Source organism: Micromys minutus (assembly GCF_963924665.1).
Source record: "Micromys minutus genome assembly, chromosome: 7".
NCBI classification, from domain to species: Eukaryota; Metazoa; Chordata; class Mammalia; order Rodentia; family Muridae; genus Micromys; species Micromys minutus.
In genome coordinates, this window is record NC_137976.1 from 59,633,674 (window position 1) to 59,656,241 (window position 22,568).

General features: G+C 47.0%; 1 protein-coding gene and 1 pseudogene across 2 annotated transcripts in view; one reads left to right on the top strand and one right to left on the bottom strand.

Moving 5' to 3' along the window:
* The first annotated feature begins 2,817 nt into the window (after nt 1-2,817).
* Nucleotides 2,818-4,230, top strand: LOC308422886 (D-3-phosphoglycerate dehydrogenase-like; annotated as a pseudogene). Its single transcript has one exon. The product of its transcript is annotated as a D-3-phosphoglycerate dehydrogenase-like (transcript).
* A 6,457-nt stretch (nt 4,231-10,687) lies between these two features.
* The window catches only part of LMLN (leishmanolysin like peptidase), a gene marked incomplete at its 5' end in the record, with an annotated part of 52,460 nt that continues 40,579 nt past the window's right edge, over nt 10,688-22,568 (bottom strand). Inside the window, 2 exon segments of the mRNA XM_080918742.1 lie at nt 10,688-10,969; nt 15,583-15,793. Coding sequence (XP_080774868.1) covers nt 10,869-10,969; nt 15,583-15,793 — 312 coding nt within the window. The 3' untranslated portion in view covers nt 10,688-10,868.

Here is a 22,568-nt window from a genome sequence, read left to right on the forward strand (position 1 = left end):
CCCAGGGCTCATCTCAGACAAGGAGGCTGCGACCAATCACTATGACTAAGAGCATAAACCACGGGCAAGGGCATCACTGACCTGACTTGAGAGGAATTCACAAGTGAATGGTCTTCGGGGCTTCTCAATGTTTCATAAGTTTGGTTCATATGCACCCCTCCCCTTTCTGGTTACATTTCCTCGGCTGATTATGGTAAGATGTTCAAGATGGATTCTAAACTGAACCAGACTCCCCGGTTTCTAAAGCTGTATCTGGGCTGATAACTCTACCCTCAAACCATCCTGGTGTACACCAGTTGTGTCTTTGTGATAGACTAAGTCTGCCTGTGACATTACACAGATACCTTCATACTGACCTCAGTTGCTTTATCAACCAGATGCCTGCTGAACCACCATTTTTCTCAGGCTTGATGAAGCCCTAACAGTTAATGTGACAAGACCCCAGACCAATATGGAATCTGTTCCTATACCCATCTCCTTCTGGCCATGAAGAAGCCTACACAAGGGGGATGGGGGCTGACTTCCAAGCCTAAATCTGCAGCAGGCAGGCAGCATGTTGTGTTCAGGTGTCCATGGCCCCTGGGAAGGTCTGAGGCTGGCACCTCCTTAGGCTCTAATCAAACTCTCCCCAGTAGGAAGATAAGTTCTCATACATCAGGGATCCAAGCACTTGGCAAACTGGGCAGGAGAGGCCCTGAGAGGGTGGATGTCTCCCTCACCAGAGCTTGGAACAGATTCCTGGTCAACAGCTATTGAGGCTGGCTTTCTCTTAACCGGCCTAGATTGGGATTTCAACACCGCTAAAGATAGGAGGAGACTCTGACACTGTTAATGTTGGCAGTCTCTGTTGACATATCTCAAAGTGGCTGCAGGACAGCCCACTAATTTGACCAAAGATAAATAAGATATTGGTCAGAGAGACAATGAGAGCCCCACAGCTTTCTTAAAGGGGATCATAGAAACATTCCAACAACACACCATATCTTAGTCAGGGTTTGTATTCCTGTGCAAAACATCATGGTCAATAAGCAAGTTGGGGAGAAAGGGTTTATTCAGCTTACACTTCCACATTGCTGTTCATCACCAAAGGAAGTCAGGACTGGAACTCACACAGGGCAGGAGCCTGGAGGCAGGAGTTGATACAGAGAACATGGAGGGGTGCTGTTTACTGGCTTGCTTCCCCTGACTTGCTCAGCCTGCCTTCTTATAGAACCCAGGTCTACCAGCCCAGGGATGGCACCACCCACAATGGGCTGGGCCCTCCCCCCTTGATCACTAATTGAGAAAATGCCTTACAGTTGGATCTCATAGAGGCATTTCCTCAACTGAGGCTCCTTTTTCTGTGATAACTCTAGCTTGTGTCAAGTTGACACAAAACCAGCCAGTAGAAGGTCTCTTGTTGATAATAAAAGCTCAACATTCTGTCTTGCTAAAGCCTGAAGATATTCAAGAAGGTCTTGGGTCCAAGAGGGCAACAGGAGGAGGCCCTCCATAAAGACCTGAGTGAGTACAGAGCCCAGCTTCCCAACCTGACTCTTATGGATTGTGAATGACCTCCTGGGGGCAGCAGAAACCAAACAAAAGTGCTTAGAGGGGACCAGGGACCTCTTGGAGGCCCTGGGGAATTTACACTATTGAGCCTCCACTAAAAAGGCCCAAATCTGCCAACCATGGGAGACCTATCTAAGTTACATATTAAGAAAAGGTCAGAGGTGGCTCTCTGAGGCCAAGAAGAAAAAAAAGCTTTATTTTTCTACACTTATTTTTTGGCTTTAGGGGTGCCAGAAGTGACTAAGCCCTCCATCTCTTTGTGGACAAGAGATCTGGAATAGCCAAAGGAGCACTGACTCAGGCTCTGCCCTGGCACTGGCCAGTAGCCTACTTGTCAAAGAAATTAGAGCCAGTTGCCAGAGGGCAGTCATAACCCTCGTGGTTAAAGATGCTGACAAACTCATTGGGCCAAAGCCAGATGGTCATCATGCCTCAAGCTATCGAAGAGGAATCCAAACAGCGCTCCCCCCGCCCGCTCCCCACTGCCAATGTTGATGGCTTACCAATGCCAGAATGACCCATTACCAGTCTCTCCACTTAAATCCCACTAGGATGACATTTCAGGCCCCAACTGCTCCGAGCCCAGCTGCCCTACTGCCTGATTCAGACCTCAACTGGCCACAAACTGCTTGACTATTTTTGCCCATATCCACGGGACTAGACCAGATCCTTAGGATGCCCTCTAAAAGGGCACAGGCTCACAGGAGCAGCAGTGGTATCAGAGACTGGGACTATATACATTTGCCACAGCCCATACCTTAAATACCATGAAGCCATTTGGAGGAAGGAGCCTCTTAACAACTGAAAGAGAGACTATGAAAAGAGATTCTTGCCCTTCTACAAACATTAAAAGGGGCCCCAAAATTGGCCATCATTCATTTCCCTGGCCTAATGCCTCAACAGATGATAGAAAATGATGGATGGGAAAATCTGTTCTCCTTGAGGAGCTGGGTACACACATGCTGAGAAAGATTCGTTGTTCCTCACACATGGGTCTCCGAATGACCTGCCAACTGTGGGCTAGAGAGATGACTCAGTACTTAAGAGCACTGACTGCTCTTCCAGAGAGCCTGCGTTCAGTTCGCAGAAACCATCTGTAATGGGATCTGATGCTCTCTACTGACTGGTGTGTCTGAAGACAGGTATGGTGCACTCATATAAATAAATAAATCTTTTAAAAAGGTGACAGGCCCAGTCACCACACCAGCCCTGCCTGCAGTTTCCTGTACCAAGTGCTTCTGCCCACCAGAAGGTCTGGCCCCAGCAATGGCCTTCGCAAATCTACACCAAGCACTTATCAGTGAATGCCTGGACCCCTGCTGCCAGGAGATCCTGCAAGATGGAGGAGAAGCAGAATGAGAGCAAGGAGGAGCTGTTAGCCAAACTCCAAGACTGTGAAGGCCTTATCATCCCGTCAGCCACTAAGATCACTGCTGATGTCATAAACACCACAGAGAGGCTCTAGTGGATCTGGAGGATGCCACAAGGAAGGGCATCCTGGTCATGAACAGCCCCAATGGAATAGCCTCTGTGCTGCAGAACTCACCTGTGGGATGATCATGTGCAGATTCCCCAGGCGACAGCTTCGATGAAAGATGGCAAATGGGACCAGAAGAGTTCATGGGGACAGAACTGAATGGAAAGACAGGGAATTCTTGGCCTAGGCAGAATCGGAAAGAGAGGTGGCTAACTGAACGCAGTCTTTTGGAATGAAGACTAGGCTATGACCCCATCATTTCTCCAGAAGTTGCTGCCTTCTTTGGTGTTCAGCCACTAGAGGAGACCTGGCCTCTCTGGGATTTCATCACTGGCCACACCCCACTCCTGCCCTCCATCACAGGCTTGCTCAATGACAGCAACTTTGCCCAGTGCAAGAAAGATGTGCAAGTGGTGAACTGTGCTCGAGGAGGCATAGTGGATGAAGGTGCTCTGCTTAGTACCCTGCAGTCTGGTCACTGTGCTGGTGCTGCACCAGATGTTTTTACAGAAAAGCCACCATGGGACTGGGCCTTAGTGAACCACAAGAATGTCGTCAGCTGTCCCCTCCTGGGCGCCAGCACCTAGGAGGCCCAGAGCTGCTGTGGGGAGGAAATCGCCACCAGTTTGTGGACATGGTGAAGGAGAAATCTCTAACAGTGGTTGTAAACACCCTGGCCCTTACCAGTGTCTTCTCTCCACACACCAAGCCTTGGGTTGGTCTGGCAGAAGCACTGGGCATGCCGATGCACGCCACAGTGGTTATACAAGGAACATCTCTGAAGAATGCTGGGTCCTGCCTGAGCCCTGCAGTCACTGTCAGCCTTCTGAGAGAAGCATCAAAGCAGGCAGCTGTGAACTGGTGAAAGAGGCTGGCCTCAATGTCACCACCTCCCACAGCCCTGTGGTCTCAGGGGAGCAGGGCAGTGGGGAATGCGTCCTGACTGTGGCCCTGGAAGGTGTCCCCTACAAAGCTGTGGGCTTGGTCCAGGGGACCAAACCAGTGTTGCAGGTGCTCAACGGGGCTGTCTTCAGGCCAGAGGTGCCACTACACAGGGGCCAGCCCCTGCTCATGTTCCTGTGATGCTGTCCACTATGATCGGCCTCGTGGTAGAGGCTGGTGTACAGTTGCTGTCCTCTCAAACCTCCAAGGCTGATGGAGAGACCCAGCACGTTGTGGGCCTGGAAGCAGCATGTAGCTGAGGCTTTCCAGTTCTGGCTCTGCGGTCCCAGCTCCTCAGGTTCTTCTAAAGAAACCCACTTACTATGACCTGTAGGGAGAGGAGATCTCCGGAGAAGAGATCCGCAGAACAGGGCATCACCTTCTAGAGGAGATGAACGGACAGTTCAAAATGGACATCTAGTTGGAAAAAAATATCAATATTTTCTGGAAGGTGACATTTAAAATGAACTCTAAGGATTTAATGGGATTTAGCTGTTAGCTTGTGGTAGAAAAATACAGTAGCAGGAAGAAAAGTGTGACCTTTGCAAGGAGATGACGTAATACCAAAGACATTATTAGAGAGCCCAGGCTAGCCCTCAAAGCTGATATCTTGAGAAAAGATATTTAAGACCCAGTGTCAAAGGATGAAGTCTTGCTGAGTATGTCCCCCAGCATAATGCAGTGTTAGACACAAGCATGGCCAGATCAGATGAGGTTTCTTCCCTGGGATGCTGCTGACAAAGCAGCCTGTGTTGGCCCTCCCCATGCACATGATGAAGCGTGTACTCTGCATCTTGACACTCCTGTGGTTTGATCTTGGGATGCTTTTGCATCATAAAGTACCCCATAGTCTGGCATGGCCAGACTGTTAACTTCTCGGTAACGGATCTGCTTTCTGGAATACAAGGCTCTGTCATCCCAAAGCTGGACCACCGCACTCAGCTCCCTGTCTGCATGGGATGGCTCTAGCACCTGACCCTGGTTTAAATGTGGCCTCCTGACATGCTAGCAATGGTCTTTGCTTGTTTCTTTCTTTCTTTATTTTTAAAAGGCATTCTTGCTGGGCAAGGTGGCTCATGCCTTCAGTCCTAAGCAGGGACAGACAGGCCTAATTTTGAGGCCAACCTGCCCTACATAGTGAGTTCCAGGCTGACAGGCTACACAGTGAGACCTTGTGTGACCGCCCATCTTTTGAGTACCTGGCATTGACAAGGTCTGGGCTGGTCAGGCATCAGCTCTTGAACTTTACCTCTGGTCTATTTGGTGCCCCCTCATCTATAGCTTGGTCAAAGGGCAGCTCTCTAGATTGGCATGGTGGGGTTGAAGGTGCTTTAAATGTTGGGAGAATTCATAACAGTTCCCTCCAGAAAGCCTGCTGGCTGCTCCTGGTGAGTACTATGTATTAGGCCTGTTTAATAAAAGGCGACTGACCATGTTTCAAAAATGTGACTGAGCCATCGGGACAGCTGAGCTGCCTGAGGCAGGAGGATCACAGCCAGATCAGGGGGGATGTGTGCAGAGGGTGAAGTATACTGTGCTGGTGGACTGTGCTCAGGGAGGAACACTGTCTTATGATTGAATCATCGGGACATTTTATTCCTCTCAGCACAATGATTTACCCAATTTCTAACCTTTGTCTTTGTGTCTTCTTTTGGTTGTAGTTCCTTTGTCTATGGGTCAAAAGATAAAAATTAAAAATAAAAGATCTGGGCATGGTGACTCATAATTCCAGTTTTGAGGCTAAGATAGAAGACTCATCCCAAGTTGGAGGGTGGCCGATGGGGGTGAGAGCTGGGAGGGGGAAGGGGGTGGGTAACAGGTAGAAGTTGGAATGAAAATGAACAAAATAAAAAACCTAAACATTCAAGGTAAAGAATAGTAATTGAAGATAGCTATACACAATTTTTCAATTTCTTTATTTTAACTTTTGGAGACAGATTCTCTGTGTAGCCCTGGCTGTCCTGGAACTCACTCTGTAGACCAGGCTGGCCTCAAACTCAGAGATCTGTCTGCCTCTGCCAGACAGTTTGGGGACTAAAGGCATGTGACATGAGGAAAACTGAGAACCAATAAGATGGCTCAGCAGACTAGGGCCCTTGTCACCAAAGTTGGTGACCTTAATTTCATCCCCAAGACCCCCAAAATTGTCCTCTGACATTCACACATACACCATGGCAAGTTCCTGCATGCACACACTTGCGCCCGCGCGCGCGCACACACACACACACACACACACACACACACACACATAACCAACATTCACACAGAAACAAATATAATAACGTTTTAAGAGAGGAAAACTGAAAACAATAAAGATAATATTTTAGGGCCAGCAAGAGGATTCTGGGCTTAAAGATGCTTGCTGCCAAGTCTGCTGATCTGGGTTTGGTCCCCAGGACCCATACTCACATATGCGTTAGCAGGAAGTCACTCTCCATGGCTGCCAGTGTTTGCAATAGGCTGTCACAGAGCACAGGCCCTGGGCTGCAACAGCATCAGGCTGTTCTGAGGACCCGTCTGGTCTGCTTCTCCCCCTTACCTCTTCAGGTGTCACATATGACTACCCCATTCTGGATGCAGGACAACTTTTTTTCATGTAAGTAAAACTGAGTTTTATTTCCCAGTAGTGACCTCCTCATTTTTCCCCAGCAGAGGTCGTGACTGTATTTGTTTCTTACCCAGGCTTTAAAAAGTGTCTGGGGCTGGAGAGATGGTTCAGTGGTTAAGAGCACTGACTGCTCTTCCAGAGGTCCTGAGTTCAATTCCCAGCAACCACATGGTGGCTCACAACCATCTGTAATGAGATCTGATGCCCTCTTCTGGTGTGTCTGAAGACAGCAACAGTGTACTCATATAAATAAATAAATAAACATTTAAAAAAAACAGAATGAGGCAAAAAAAAAGTTTCTGGTTTTAGGTAAAGACAAGCTACAATTTAGTTTCCATTTTTATTAAAGTCGTGTTTTTCTAAGGAATACATTACACTTAAAGTTCACCACTATAAATAAAGAACAATTTTTAAGTCTATTTTCCTTATTAAAAATGTAAACATAAAAGCATTCCCTTCCCAGTCCCAACCTAATTTCAAAAGGAAAAGAACCTTTCCAGCGCAAACCTTTCTTCAGAAGGAGCGGCTTGGACGGAGCACAGCACGTCCGTGCTCCTGGGCTGGGGTGAAAGGTCCTGTCAGGGAGAACTGGTGCTCACCATGAAGCCAGCGGTGAGGGCGAGCGGTGTCCACCTCATACTGGAACAACTCAGCTGTCTTCAGAGACGGGCTCTCCTCTGTTTATCCAGCTTCTGAGTACACAGCTGGGCCAGGCAAGGAACACAGTGTGCAGGCTGCAGACTCCAGGAGGCTGAGCAGGGCCAGCCACGACTCAGGCCTAGTCAAGTGTTAGTCTCAGGGCTCTACAGTATAGATTTCAGAGCAAGCATCTATCTGCTTCAAACACGGCCACAAACGGTAACTTTTTTTTGGTGGGGAAGGGTAGGATTGAGACAGTGCCTCTCTGTAGCCCTAGCTGGTCTTAAATCATAATCCTGCTGCCTCCATCTCCTGAGTGCTTTATAGGCATTCCTATAATGGATTATAAGCATGACTACTGTGCCCGGCTGAATCTGTGAATCTAACATTAAGAGAATGCTAATAACACTTCATGAAATACTGACACACTTATGTATCTTCCTAAAACTACTTACAACCCATACAATTATGATATATCTTAACATCTTAATAAACTCTAAGCCGACTTAGGCTAAAAACTAATGCTAAGTATAATTTATAACATTTTTAGAATCCCCATTTTGTCTTAAAAATAGAATCCTATAGGGAAAATGTAAGTATTACCGGAAGGGTGTTGTGCAGGAGGAAATCCAAGGAGCCAGTGCACAGACTACCAAAGGTTGCCCCGCTCCTTCCCTGACCCTGCTCAAAGCTCCTTACATGGCTTTTCTTCCTTCCTTCAATTCTGCAAAAACCTGAGACAATCACTTGATGTGTTTGACACCTAGGACCTTAAAACTCACATGACATGTTTGCACTGAATGCCGAGGTCGTCAGTTTTTATGAACACCGGGCATTTCTGACTCAGGAAGGGACTCCAGTCTACCCCTGATGTACCCCATCTCTTTCCCGCCCCAGCTTACCTCTACCATGGAGCACCCTGCTTGGTTCCTTCCATGGGCCACTGGTTTTGTCCTTGAGATGTGAAAGGATTCATCTGCCACTAGCATGAAAGCTGTTTCAAATTCTTCAGGTCACAGCTGAATTCTAACAGTTCCCGCACTGAAATCTCGACTGCAGGAGCTAGTTCTGTGTCTATATTCCAAGTGAGGACGGCAATGAGCCTCTTACACTGTCCTCCGGGCTGAGTGACCATCCGAGGTTTGTTAATATGCCATGTGGGATCAATGATAAACAAGTGACTTCGCTCTGGGCTCACTGAAGAGAAAGAGACGAAACAGCCACTGATGCTCAGTCCAGTGTCCCTGACTCCGGCTGCTACTGATGCTCAGCTCAGTGTCCCTGACTCCGGCTGCCACTGATGCTCAGCTCAGTGTCCCTGACTCCGGCTGCATTAAGTTTCATGTCTATGCAGAGAAAACACTGGGAACCCACATTCCAAGCTCAATAAATAAATAAATAAATATATATATATACAAAAATGTCTGTAACACTTTCTCCAGAAAGTCATTAGTGCAAATATAATATTAATTAAAATATAAAGCAAAAATATATTTCAAGTATAAAAAGCACCATGCTTGGAAACAACACTACCTCCTGGCCAAACCTTTCATGGACTCTCAGTGCGCTCCAGTGTTATTTTTGGTAAAATTCTTTATACATGTTGTAGGATAATTCATAATCATCATAGGGATTAAGGTTTAATGTATATTTCCTTTTAGGCAGGTTCCTCTCACTATGTGACCCTGGCTAGTCTGGAACTTGTTTTGTAGACCAGGCTGTTCTTAGATATCCACTACCCCATCTCCCAAGTGCTAGGATTAAAGGCGTGTGCCACCATGCCAGCCATACTGTATATTTCTTCAAAAACATGATCACTCTTCTCTGACAGGATGCAGAACGCTGGCAAAGCCCAGGGTACTGGTCTGCAGACAATGACCTTTTAGCTACTGTTGCCTGAGTTTAGGAGCCTCAGCTCTGCACACTGATGAATACCTCCAACCTATATTTCAAATTTCTGCCTTTAAGAAGGTGAGTTTTCCTTTGCTCGGAGGCTGCTGTCCCGTTGCGGTGTCACAGCTGGTTAGAGACAGTGCTTATGCCACGGAGTTCTGTTCCCTTACACAAGTCCTTTCTCCCGTCTACTCCCAACACAGTGTTTGTGTAGTCAATACTGGCTTCAGATAGAATTTCCCTATGGAGCTGAGGATGATCTTGAACTCATGATCCTCTGCCTCTTCTTCCCAAGTGTTGGGATTACCGGCCACCATGTTTCACTCTACTTGTAAATGTCTTACACTCAGTAACATACAGTGAGTGAAACAGAGGGAAGACCAATGTGTTAAAATGTCATGTTTCATTTTAAAGTTTTACACATACTTGTGTGTGTGTGTGTGTGCGTGTGCGCACACACACATGTGTGTGGGTCAGAGGACAACTTTCAGGAACCAGTCCCTTTCTTCTCCCACATGATCTCCAGTAATCAAACTCAGAACTTTAGGCTTGGTGGCAAGTGCCTTTACCCACTGAGCCATCTTGCTGGTCCCAACAGCTATTTATAATGCTACAGTAATTGATTGTCTTTAGGGAGGAAAACAGGGTATCGCTTTTTGTTAAAGAGTTTCAAAATTAAGTTACTAGAGGGTTGGTAAGCTCTGGTACAGGAGGACTGCTTCACAGAATCATGTGGTGCAGGAGTGTGGACCATGGGAGGAAGCAGACATGGTGATATTCAGTGCTGTAACAGAGTCCAGATAGGCCCCTGGGCAGGCTGGACCCCAAGCAATTCAGATGACTTTGTCTTGAGTCTTTTTCTTCTGGCCTACAAAATAACTTTGTGATTCAGCAGTAATTCTGTAATAGCCTAGTCCTCCTGGAAGTAACTGCCTGTCCACTTGTAAACCTTTAAAATTTACACAGGCCAGAAAGGATCCGTTGTGTTTGGTGGATTTTTTTTTTTAAATAAATATTACCTGAAGCACAATCATGCTGCCTTCTGTTTGCACAATTTCAACCTTCTGACCGCACACTGCACTTCACGCTCTCCCACGGTTTTCCAAGTTGCTATGAGATTAGTGAGGAAAGCAAGTGGACACTAAACTCAGAGGGAGACGGCCTGTCAGGCACAGACGACTGACACCGCACTGACCACAGCTCGGCAAACCGCCACACAGCTGACAGGAAAGGCAAATACAGTCAAGTCAGACGCTTTAGCAAAACAGAATGGACAAGGAGTGATGATTTGAGGGTTCTGTATCCAGATCTTCATTTGAAACAAGCGCAGTGGTGGCGGGAACTCTGAAGTCCTGATGAGCAGTTTTGTACTTTGGACGACGGGATCCTCTACTCTGGACTCCATCAGCTGCTCTCTGGGTGACCTGGATGCTCATGGGCGTTCAGTGTTGAGGTGTGTGATCGTGCAAATCCCACCATCCACCCGCATTAAAGGAGAACCTCCAGGAGATTGAGTCTCCGTGAACTAAGGAGCCTTGGGAGTTCCTCTCCACACTCTAAGGTGGCTGTGCGGCTGGTGAGGAGTTACTGCCGTGGACACTCTTCACAGTCCTACTGTGGGCAGCACTTCCAAGCCAGAGTTGGGAATGGCATGTTGGTTGTCAGCATCATCTGCCTGGGCTGGTGCTCACCCAGGTTTTGTGCTTTCTTCATGGGAACACGACAAAACTGTCATCTTGAGAATTCACTTCTCCACTCCTAGTGCCACACACACAGAAGGAACCCAGCCAGCAGAGGGAACAGATTGCCGAGGAGGAGCCAGAGCGTGACCACCAGGCTGGAAGAACAGGAGCAGAGATCTAGGGCAGAAACACACCACAGGCATGTGTTTGTGGTTAGACCGTTCCGATTAAAGACTGAGAGGTGAGCAAAGGCTGAGAGCAGATGAGGCAGGAGCCAATTCAAATTCACCCTCAGCTTCACGTGGAGTTGTGGTTTGGGGCCAGCTGTATGAAACTGCCTCAAAAAACAAAAGAGGAGGGAGGACACACAGAGACAAACACACACACACACACCATAGAGGAACACATGAACACAAACACACACACACACACACACACATACAGGAAAAGAAAGAGCATCTGAGAGTTCCTGGCACACAGTTCAATAGGTGGTCAGTTACAACCTTGTGTGTCACAGACAGACACACATACATCGACAGATGCAGGAAGTCGACGCATCTCAGGGTTTAAGCAATGCCTGAGCCCTCCTTGTTCTCCTTATAGTCTGTATCAGACTCAAGACCATGCTAGTGCAGGTTGGGGACAACCAGGAGGCTACAGTACTCTGCACAAACTCCCTCTCAGAGATGCTGTGCCCAGGCTCTGCTGACTGGGGTGGTGAAGGAATAAAGAGAACACACTCACCAAAGACACAGCAGGTGCAGCACATGCTTACAGAAAGCTGGGGTCAAGTGGGCTGTGCACACTCTGATGGAGTCACCCAACTTCTCAAGCAACTGTAACCTCAGAGTGTTTATTATGGTCAGCCCAGGGAGGGGCTACTGAGTGTGGGTGGGAAGTCGGTGAGCTGTCACAGGCTATAACCATTCAGGAGGAGGAAGCTGCAGTTGCCAGTTTTTATTCGAATGTTTTCCACTTGGAGGAAGGCTCTGCCCCTCCCATAGGGCTGAGGTGTTGGGGTCCTAAACATGGCTGTGCCTGTGTCAACAGTAACCACTTACCCACCCCCTCAGTCACCCACCCACACACCCACTCACCCACCCACTCACTCACTCACTCACACACCCACTCACTCACCCACTCACTCACTCACTCACCCACCCACTCACTCACTCACCCACTCACTCACTCACCCACTCACTCACCCACCCACCCCCTCAGTCACCCACCCACACACCCACTCACTCACCCACTCACTCACTCACCCACTTACCCACCCACTCACTCACCCACTCACCCACTCACTCACCCACTTACCCACCCACTCACTCACCCACCCACTCACACACCCACCCACTCACTCACACACCCACCCACTCACTCACTCACCCACTCATCCACCCACTCACTCACTCACCCACTCACCCACCCACTCACCCACCCACTCACTCACTCACCCACTCACTCACTCACTCACTCACTCACCCACTCACCCACCCACCCACTCACTCACTCACTCACTCATCCACCCACTCACTCACTCACCCACCCACTCACTCACACACCCACCCACCCACTCACACACCCACCCACCCACTCACACACCCACCCCCCCACACACACACCCACTCACCCACCCACCCACCTACTCACTCACCCACCCACACACCCACCCACTCACACACACCCACTCACACACACCCACTCACACACACACCCACCTACTCACTCACCCACCCACACACCCACTCATGGTTTCCTCTGCTCCCTACAAAGAGGGAGCAGGAACAAGCATGTGAGGCCCACCTGACTTAGGTACAGGGGGTTGAGTTGTTTGTGACCACGGCTGCCCAACCTCCTTGCAATAGATCCCTTGCCTGTGATAAACTCCTGGGGCAGAAACATCATTTCACAGCCTTGACTGACTTGGCCTCCTCCCGATTCCTCCATATCCTGCTTCTGTATAAAGATTCTTCTCTGAACCCAAGAAGGTGACTTTCCCTTTACCGCATCTCCAACCGCTGAAGGTGTGAACACTGCCCCACTCCCACATTCTGCTTTAGCAATGAGATGGAGATCTTACAGTTAGATCTGGACTGTGTGTAAGGATGGTACCCTCTTAGGACTATCTAGTTTTGGACCAGTGTGTGACTTTTATGTTAATTTGGGTCCCTGTGATAGTTTTTATAGCTTGGGCCAGAGAGGGGCACTATTAGGATGTGTGGCCCTGTTGGAGTAGGTGTGTCACTGTGGGCATGGGCTTTAATACTCTAATCCTAGCTTCCTGGAAGTCAAGTCTTCTCTTAGAGGCCTGCAGATGAAGATGTAGACCTTTCAGCTCCTCCTGCACCATGCCTGCTTAGACGCTGCCAAGTTCCCACCTTGATGATAATGGACTGAACCTCTGAACCTATAACCCAGCCCCAATCAAATGTTGTCCTTATAAGAGCTGCCTTGGCCATGGTCTGTTCACAGCAGTAAAACCCTGACTGAGATAGTCTCCAAAGTTGTTTGTATGAGAGTTCGTATGGCCAGGCAGGGCCATCAGAGGCAGGACGTTAAAGATTCCCAGGCTAGGGAAAGAGAGAAGAGGGGAAGGGAGAAGGAGAGGAAAGCCACCATGCTGAGGAGAGTGGAAGACAGGGAGGCATAGCCAACATGTGAAGGAGTCCGGGAGAGTGTGGCCCAGGTGGGCAGTACTCTGGGTCCGGAGCAGCCAAGACAGAATGTAAGGCTTAGTAAGTAATAACTTGAGATTATTGGCAAGGGTGGAGGGTATAGGGGGTGGATTAACTATATGGAGGTTAGGAAGTGGCCCAGCCACTTGAGCTGATTAAGATGGATCAAAATGTTATATGTATCTTTCATTTGGAAACCCAGAACGTTGGGGCAGGTAGCAAGGTACACACCACCAATGGGGTTTATCTAATTTTAATTCGACACCACTACATTTACTATAAATTCCATCAAAGGACTTCAGACTTTTGTGCCATTTGAAATAGTTCATTGTGTTGTTAGGAGTGTAACTGTAGAGAAACCGGATGGAGCTGTGTAGACAGTTTCTGCACAGCGGCTTGAAGCCGCAGCTTCAGGGGCTTTACAGCTAAGATGGCTCCCAGTACCACCTGGGATGCCATCTCCTCTGGACTTTGATCCTGTGTCTCCTTTCTTCGATTCTGTCTCGTGTGTCTCCACTGCAGCAAGTCCAGGCCCAGGACAAGTCCTGGGAGTCCTTCTAGGAAACTAACAAATGAGAATTGTCCTGAAGACCTCCAACACTTGTACAAACCTTCTGAATTCACCGTCTGACTCGGTCTTGGTGACAGGTGCCTGACCAGGCATTTGAAATGCTGAAGTGAGGTTATTACTATGAGTTCCAGGCCAGCCTGTGTGGCATAGGCCAACTCTGTTTCAAAAAGCCCAGATAAAACCAAACCTTACTCTCTACTTAAAGGGCTTTGGGTGGGGAAAGACCCAGGCTTTAGGAAAGGCAGGAATTTGATTGACTTTGGAGTGTATAAACGTTCACCTGTAAGCCGCATAAAGTCATCTACTTTTTGCCTTTTGTTTCTTTGAGACAGACCATGTGTCCTACTTAGAGTTTCTGTTGCTGTGAAGAAATACTATGACCAAAAAACATTTAATGGGGGCTGGATTACAGGTTCTGAGATTCAGACCATTGTCATCATGGCTAGTAGACACGGTGCTGGAGAAGCTGAGAATTCTACATCTTGTTCCAAAGGCAACAGAAGACTGATTTAATGCCCAGTGTGGACACTTCCCTGAGGTCTTCTGAAGCCAGTCCTTTCCATCCTCCCCCTGTTCTAAAGAACCCACTGAAATGTGTCACCTTAGTCTCACAGAATACAAGAATTGGGTATCCCTAATCTGAAGACCTGAAATCCAAAATCCAAACTATTCTGGGAACAGAGATGACTTGATCAAAACACAGGCATACCAAAATACTATATCAAATTACCATCAGGGCATGTGTATTAAGCATATATAAACTTCAATATATTTTATGTTTTTAGATTGAGGTCTTATCCCAAGAGAGCTTACTTGTATATGTAAATGTTCCAAAATCATAAAAACCTCTAAATTCTAAAACAATTCTATTTCCAGATATTTCAGATAGGAGTAATCAGTTATTCTACATTATTCTGTGAGAGCCAGCTCATCCTTATAAGCCAAAGCCGTTCTCGTTTTGCATGTGCATTTGTGTCTCATGCTGGTACCAATCCTGAGTAGCGTGTGTTCGGGGGGCATGTTCACGTGTGCACATAGGTTCCCCGGTGTGTAGGAAGCCAGAAACTGGTGCTGGTGTCTTCTTCTGTTGTCTACTGTGCACTTCCTAGATGTGGTCTCTCAGGGAACCTGAAGCTCGCTGACTGGCTGGCTGACCAGCAAGCCCCCAGGATCTTCCTGACCCCACTGCAAAGAACTGATTGTAGACAAGCACCACTATGCCTAGATTTGTTGGGAGGCCCTGGGGATTTGAACTCAGGCCCTCATGCTCTTGAAGGCAGTGTTCTATCCACTGACCATTCTTCCAGACCCCTTTTTGAGTATCTTACCTGATTATGATATAACTAAAATATAGTTTCTTTTTATGTTTGATGAGTAGAATTTTGTTCACTCTTCAGAATGAGAATGTGTGCATGTATGACAGAAGGATTTTCCCGGAGGACCTCAAATCCAAGGAGAAGGAGCTTGGCGCACCCCAGAGCCTGTAAGGGACAGCTCTCTCTTTACTCTCCCTCATTCTGCCAACCATGGTGAGCACTCACCCAGAGGAAGGGCTCGAGTCAGGTTGGCCGCTGGAGGGTCTGTTTCTGGTGGGCACTGCTCACAGAAGTCCCAGCAGGACGGGCACAACAGGTTTCCATTGTGAATCCAGCCGTTCATCTGAATCCGGACTGGGAGGACCTGCCCCGCACGGCTACACAGATAGGAAGTGTCTTGAACCCAAACCTTTAGACCTTGAGGAGAACAAGAAACCTTCAAATAGGGGAGAAAGGGCAAGTCAGTAAGAGTCTCAGATGGATACTGAAGTTTACAAAAATGGGGGCTGGGAAGAGATGAGCTGGTCAAGAGCTGGGTGTGTAAGCACTGAGACTTGAGCTCAGATCCCAACACCCACATACACTGCCAGGCTGCGGAGGTGTACACAGGCTGATTCTTGGGGTCCACTGGCCAGCCTAGTCTAGCTCAATCCAGCAAGACTAGCTGAATCAGGAAAACTTCAGGTTTAATACTGTCTCAAAAAAGAGGTGTTAAGTCACCTTCACACACAGGTACACACCCCACATACATGTGTGCACCAGCAGGAACATATAGGTACATATCACAAATGACTAAAACTGTCTCATAACAAGCAGTTTGGGATGTGGGCATGCCTTCAACTCACATATTATGAACTAAGGTATTTAGTTTCTAAAAGAATTCCATTTGGTGGTAGTAGGTCTCCCTTTCTCTCTCTAAGATTTATTTATGTGTCTCTGTGTGTTTGTCTGTATGCCACATATGTGTGGGTGCCTACAGGGGCCAGAGGAAGGTTTGGAGTCCTCTAGAACTGGAGTTCCAGGCGGTTGTGAGCCACTTGACATGGTGCTGGGAATGGAAATCAGGTCTGCTGGGTGAGCAGAAGGCACTTGTGACTGCTGAGCTCTCTTCAGCCTGTGGCTGTAGCCCTGGCTACATTTATACACTATGTATACACACACACACACACACACACACACACACACACGTATTTTGCACTGAATGCTCTTCCTGCTCTTCTGTCTACCCTGATTTTCTGCTCAGTGATTAAAAATGTTTACAACGACTCCCTTAAGATTTGATAACATCTTTAAAGCAAGAACCAGAAAACCGATTTTAAAGAGCAAACACATTAAAGTGAACCTTGGGATAGGATGGCTCATGGCAGCCTCACATTCATGATCCTTCTGCCTTGGCACTTGAGTGTCAAAATTATAGGCATGTGTCACCATACCTGGCTGTTTGGTTTGGAGGTAAAAATCCCCAGTAGGCTCCCGTGTTTCAACACTTGGTCCTAACAAGTAGTATGGTTTGGGGAAAGAGCTGGAACCTTTGGGAGGTGGGGACTAACTACCTTTGGGAGGTTCTCTACTTGTGGTTGAGACCCTGTGGGAATCAAACAATCCTTTCACAGGGGCTGCCTAAGGCCATCAGAAAGCACAAGTCTTTACATTATTATTTATAACAGTAAAAAATTATAAAGTAGCAATGAAAATAATTGTATGGTTGGGTTCATCACAACATGAGGAACTGTACTAAAGAGTTGCAGCTTTAGGAAGGTTGAGAACCACTGAGCTAGAGGAAGTGTGAGCCCTGAGGTTCACAGCTTAGACTGACCTTAGACGGACGAGCTTCCTGCCCTGGCTTTGTTTCCTGGTCCGCTAAGAAGTGGGCAAGCAGTGCCCACCACACACCGCCAACTGTCCTTTCCCGCCGTGAAGAGCCGTCACCCCTCAAACTGTGAGCCCACATAGCACTCCACTGCATTAAGCTGCTTCTCGTGAGGTATTCAGTCATGATGACAAGCAAACTAACTTTTCTTTGTTAAACTTCTATGCTGAGGACCAAGCCCAGGGCCTAGCAGCCCTCAAAGCTATTTCCCCTGTGCCCTGGGGTTACTCTTAACCAGCCATGGTCACTGTGCTTGGCTGAGGTCTACAATACAGGCTCTGTCCTCTAGTAGCTTCTAAAGCTTTATTAAATCTTAGAGAATCTCTTACAGTGTACCCTAATCCTATTTTCCCTCCTCTCCCATCTCCTCTCTGGTAGCTCTGAGGAAGCAAGAGTGGGGACACAGACATTTTAGTTGTGTCATTCAGGAGGTGGAGACAGGAGGTCAAGAGTTCAAGCCTAGCCTCAGCTACATGTCAAGTTTGAAGCTGCCTAGGTTGCATGAGATCCTGTAAAAATAAAGAAATCTAACCAATAAACTGTTTATGCCTGAGAAATGAATAGTGAAAATAAGCTTAATATAAACATCATAAAGTTTCATAGAAGTGTAATTATGTCCTGGAGATAGGATAGGATTTGGATCACAGTGAGGTGGACATTTATAAGCTGGAAAACAGAATGCACACAGCTTTGAGAGAAAATGATTTAAAAGTGTTGTTCACAGGGAACATTCTTGGGTGAACTTTATTTTTACCAATATGGAATTCTCAGAAGCAAGTACGGGCAGGTTGGAAGACACACACGCAGAAGCTATTTGACAGTCTCAAGTCACTGGATCGAGTCCAGCAGAGGAAAACCACGTATGCTACTGAGGACGAGGAGGCACTGAGGACTGAGAAGGAAGGTGGGATGCAGTTACGAAGATTGAAGTTTAATTTATCAGGGATTGGCTGTCAGAAGCCATCTAGGAAAAGGCTATGGCAAGCAAGTGAGCTTCCTGGAGATGGCCCATGTTTCGCAGATGTGCCACTCTGGAGAGGCACAGCCCTAGAGACTTCGTCCCAGGATTGCTTCTTGCTGCTGATATGGCTTTCCTGCCATTACACAGCCCAGTGATTCCTGGGCATCGGCCCACCCTACTGGGCTAATTTCCTGGAGATCAACATGAAGATGACTTTCATGAATTAATGTTGTTTGATTTCCCCCATTTAATGCATATGATTTTAGGATGGCCTTAGCTGTTTTGCCAAAAAGATGTAATAAAGTTAGAATTAAGTCTAGAATGTGCCCCTTCCTCATAGAATAGTAAATAAAGGCTGCATAATAAGGAATATGATGAGCTTTCATAAGTTGTACTAAGAAGAGAAACAGGCTTGGGACAGATTTGTGATCAAGGAAAAACATTCATTCTAGGTCAGGTCCAAGGAGGAAGCCACAGGTGTGCAACTGTTGCTTTGAGCTTATAGAATGAAACACTGCTTTGAACTTACTACTGATGCCCTCCTGTAACTCCCTCTTTGTAACATTTTATCTATGAGGTAATTTTATAAAGAACTTTTGTCTAGAAGACATAAATTACCAGAGAAAAGAATGTGGATTTTTGTATATGTCTGTCTATGTATGTACATACATAAATTCGTGTACAGGTCTATGTGTATGTATGTAAGCATGCATAAACTCTTATGGAACTGAAGTATGTGTGTGTGTATATGTGTGTATGTGTGTGTGTTGTGTCTGTGTATCTGCATGAATGCCTGACTTTCTTCTTTTCTTTTCTCTCTGGCTTATAAAGAGTTAATGAACTTGAGCCTCTCTCCTGACCAGCCAGAGAGAAAATAGCTCAAGTAACTACATTTCTTTTTTGAATCCCCTGCTGCTATCAGGAGGTAATTTCCAGAAGCCGGTGGCTTTTAGCCACAGAATAGCAAAGAGTTAAAGAAGATAGAAATTGCACAAGAAAAGGTAAAGGAGCTTTGATCTGCCTGCCTAGGTTTACTCTGAGATGCCTGGATGGACGCCAACAGTTGAGTCTATTTTGAGAGAATCAATCAATCAATCAATTAATTTCAAGGCAGAGTCTCACTATGCAGCCTTGGATGGCCTAGAACTTGCTCTGTAGATCAGGCTGGTGTCAACCTCACAGTGACTGGCCTGCTTTTGCCTACTGAGTATTTTGAAGAACTTTAACAGCCTGTTTATAAACAACCTTGGAGCTCTGAGCATACATAAGACCCGACTAATGTTCAATTCTTCCACTGTCGAACTGAGAAAAGAGAAGATTAACAACCCCTGAAAAGGAAAGAAATGACACGGAGTGAAAGGAGAACCCGAAGAGCTGACACCAACTCCACAAGCAGGAGACCCATAAAAACAAAGAGCAGAGGTGCCTAGGATGTGGGTGTGACCACGTATGAGCACTCCATGGCTCCTCAGTTACAGTGCATGCCCATGCACGGACTACATGCATGAGAGTTAGGAGAGCTCTCAGCTCTTTCCCAGAGGCACCACACTGGGTTCTTAGCTTGGTTGTTCTTGATGATGGCGCTTGTTTGACAGAGAAGCAGTGTGTAGTATTTTGGAAGAAGACTAGTTAGCTATGTAATTTAAAAAGCTATCACTTTCATAGCCAGGTGTGGGGACATAAGCCTGTAATTCCCACACTTAAATGCAGGAAGATCAGGAGGTGAAGGTCTTTGCTAGCTACGTAGCCAGTATGAAGCCAGCCTGGGCTTGCTTCCTAGGTCCATTTGGTTAGAATATCTTTCTCCATAAGACATGTTTCCTGGAGGCAGAAATAGATAGTTGTTCCTTTGATTGGAAAATTGAAGCCATTAATATTCAGAGTCACCTAAAGTGATTCTCATCCTTTTGTTGATTTGGCAGTACTTGGTTCAATATATGTAAACCCATAAATGTTATGTGCTTCCCAAAGGAAAACACAGATCACATGGATATCTAGAGAGGCACAGAAAAAGCTTTGACTAAACCCAATATCCCTTTGTGTTAAAGTCCCAAAGAAACTTGGACTAGGAGGAATACACGGCAGTATAGGTAAGGACGTCCATGATGACCCCAGTAAGGGAAAAACACGAATTGCCTCTAACCAGGGGCAAGACAAGGGAGCCCAGGGCTCCGCTCTCCAGGAAACTCAGAGACATACACACTCTCAGCCAAGTCTCAGGATCTGAAATTACACAGAAATCAGTAGCCTTCCCCCACACTCTCGTAGGCATACTGAAAAGAAACCAGGAAAACAACCCCATCGACGATAGCCTAGAAACCACAAAACCTCGGAATAAACCTAGGCAAGCACCTAAAAGATTTCTCCAGTGAAAAGCTGAAAAACTAAAGAAAGAAATCGAGGAAAGGACTAGGAGATGGAAAGACCTCTCCCTTCCCCAGATCCACAGGTTGGAAAATCAGTATTGTGAGATGGTCATCCTACCAAAAGCAATCTACAGATTCAATGCAGTCCCGACCAGAATTCCAGTGGCATTCTTCACAAAAATAGAAACAAGAATCTTAAAATTTACATGGAAGCACAACAGATCCCGGGCAGCCAAAGGCCTTCTGAACAAAAAGAACACAGCCAGAGGCCTCGCTATACCTGACCTCATGTCAAACAGAGACAGGGAGCAATAGAATCAAACAGAAGAGAACGCACGCACCCACGCACGCACGCACGAGCACTCTCGTGCACACACACATGCACGAGCATGCACAGACACACACACACACACACACACACACACACACTCATCACCATCCTTAGCCACAGAATAAATTTGAGGCTAGCCTTGGCTACATGAGATCCTTTCCCCAAAATTCAGATTCAGGTGATGGAGAGACGGTCTTTGGTAACAGCAATGACTTTTCCAGAGCACCAGGTACAATCCCAGCACCCACTTAGTGGCTAACAATCTTCTGCAGATCTAGTTCCAGGGCATCCTCAGCCTCTTTTGGCCTCCATGGGCACTGAACCATGTGGTGCACAGATACAAGCAGACAAAACACCCAGATGCATAAAGTAAGAAAAAATCCAGACCCAAATTCCCAGCCTCACAGTGGATGTGAACGCATGCTCAGGCCCGTCAGCGGTGGTATTTACACAGCTCTGTAGTTTCACTGAGACTTAACCATCCCAGAGTGTAGCTGGCACCTGTTTTGAGTAAGAAGCCTGGTATCTGTTTTACTTTTATGTTAAAACCAACAACACATTGCAGTTCTTCGAACTAATAGAATTTATCTTAAAAAACAAAACCAGAAAACAAAACGCCCCAGACATGATGTTGTGATAGCACGTGCTTTCGGTCCCAGAGCTCAGGAGGTAGACAGGCAGATCCCTGGGGCTCACAGCTCACAGACCAGCCAGCCTACCCTAATGGGAGGTCCGATGCAGTGAAACACTGTCCTAAAATCTAGGTGGCCAGCTGCTGAGGGAGCACACCTGAGGCAGACCTAGGCTCAGACTCACACTTGCACACGCATGCAACAAACAACGTCATTTAGCTCAGCTCTTGAGGCTAACGTGGCACGGGGGTTCCTATAGTTCAGTTCCTGGGATCACAACCTTCTCTAGTGTGCTGGGTACTTTTATGTCAACTGACACAAGACGCAGTCATCTGGGAGGTCAGGCCTCTAAAGGTCTCTATAAGATTGGCCTCTAGGCAAGTCTGCCTGGGATGGAATTTCGGGTAACTGAATGCTGCCAGAGTGACAAGCCACTTTGGGTGGGGCCAACCCTGGGCAGGTAGGGGCGACTGTATAAGAAGGCAAGCTGACCAGCCATGAGGAGCCCATAAGCAGTGCTCCTCCAAGGCTTCTGTGTTTCCTGCCTCCAGGTTCCTGCCTGGACTCCCTGCCCTGACTTCCCTCGGTGATAGAGTTGCAAGCTGAAATTAACCCCTCCCTCCCCAGTTGCTTTTGTCATGTGTTTATCACAGCAGTAGAAATCCTAAGAGACACCTGGCACCCGTGAGTAGGGAGAAAACGTCGAAGTTGGGTGCCTCCTCATGGGTCAGTTCTTCATAAGGCAACAAGTCACCCAGCATGCATATCTGCTGTAACTTCCCCTTCTGTTTTGGTGTTAGAGATCAAACCCAGGTCCTGGAGCAAGCGAGGTAAACACTCCCCTCTGAGCTGCATCCCCAGCTCTCTTGCAGCCTTGACATAAACCTGTACATTACTGCTTACAAAGTAAAACTTGTTCAAGGACAGAATTATATATTTGCCATTATTTCCTTAGGACTTATACCTAGACGTAAAAGGAAAGAATCCACTAATATGTAACAATTTTGCTTTTATTTACTTATTTATTTTGAGACAGTGAAATACATAGCCT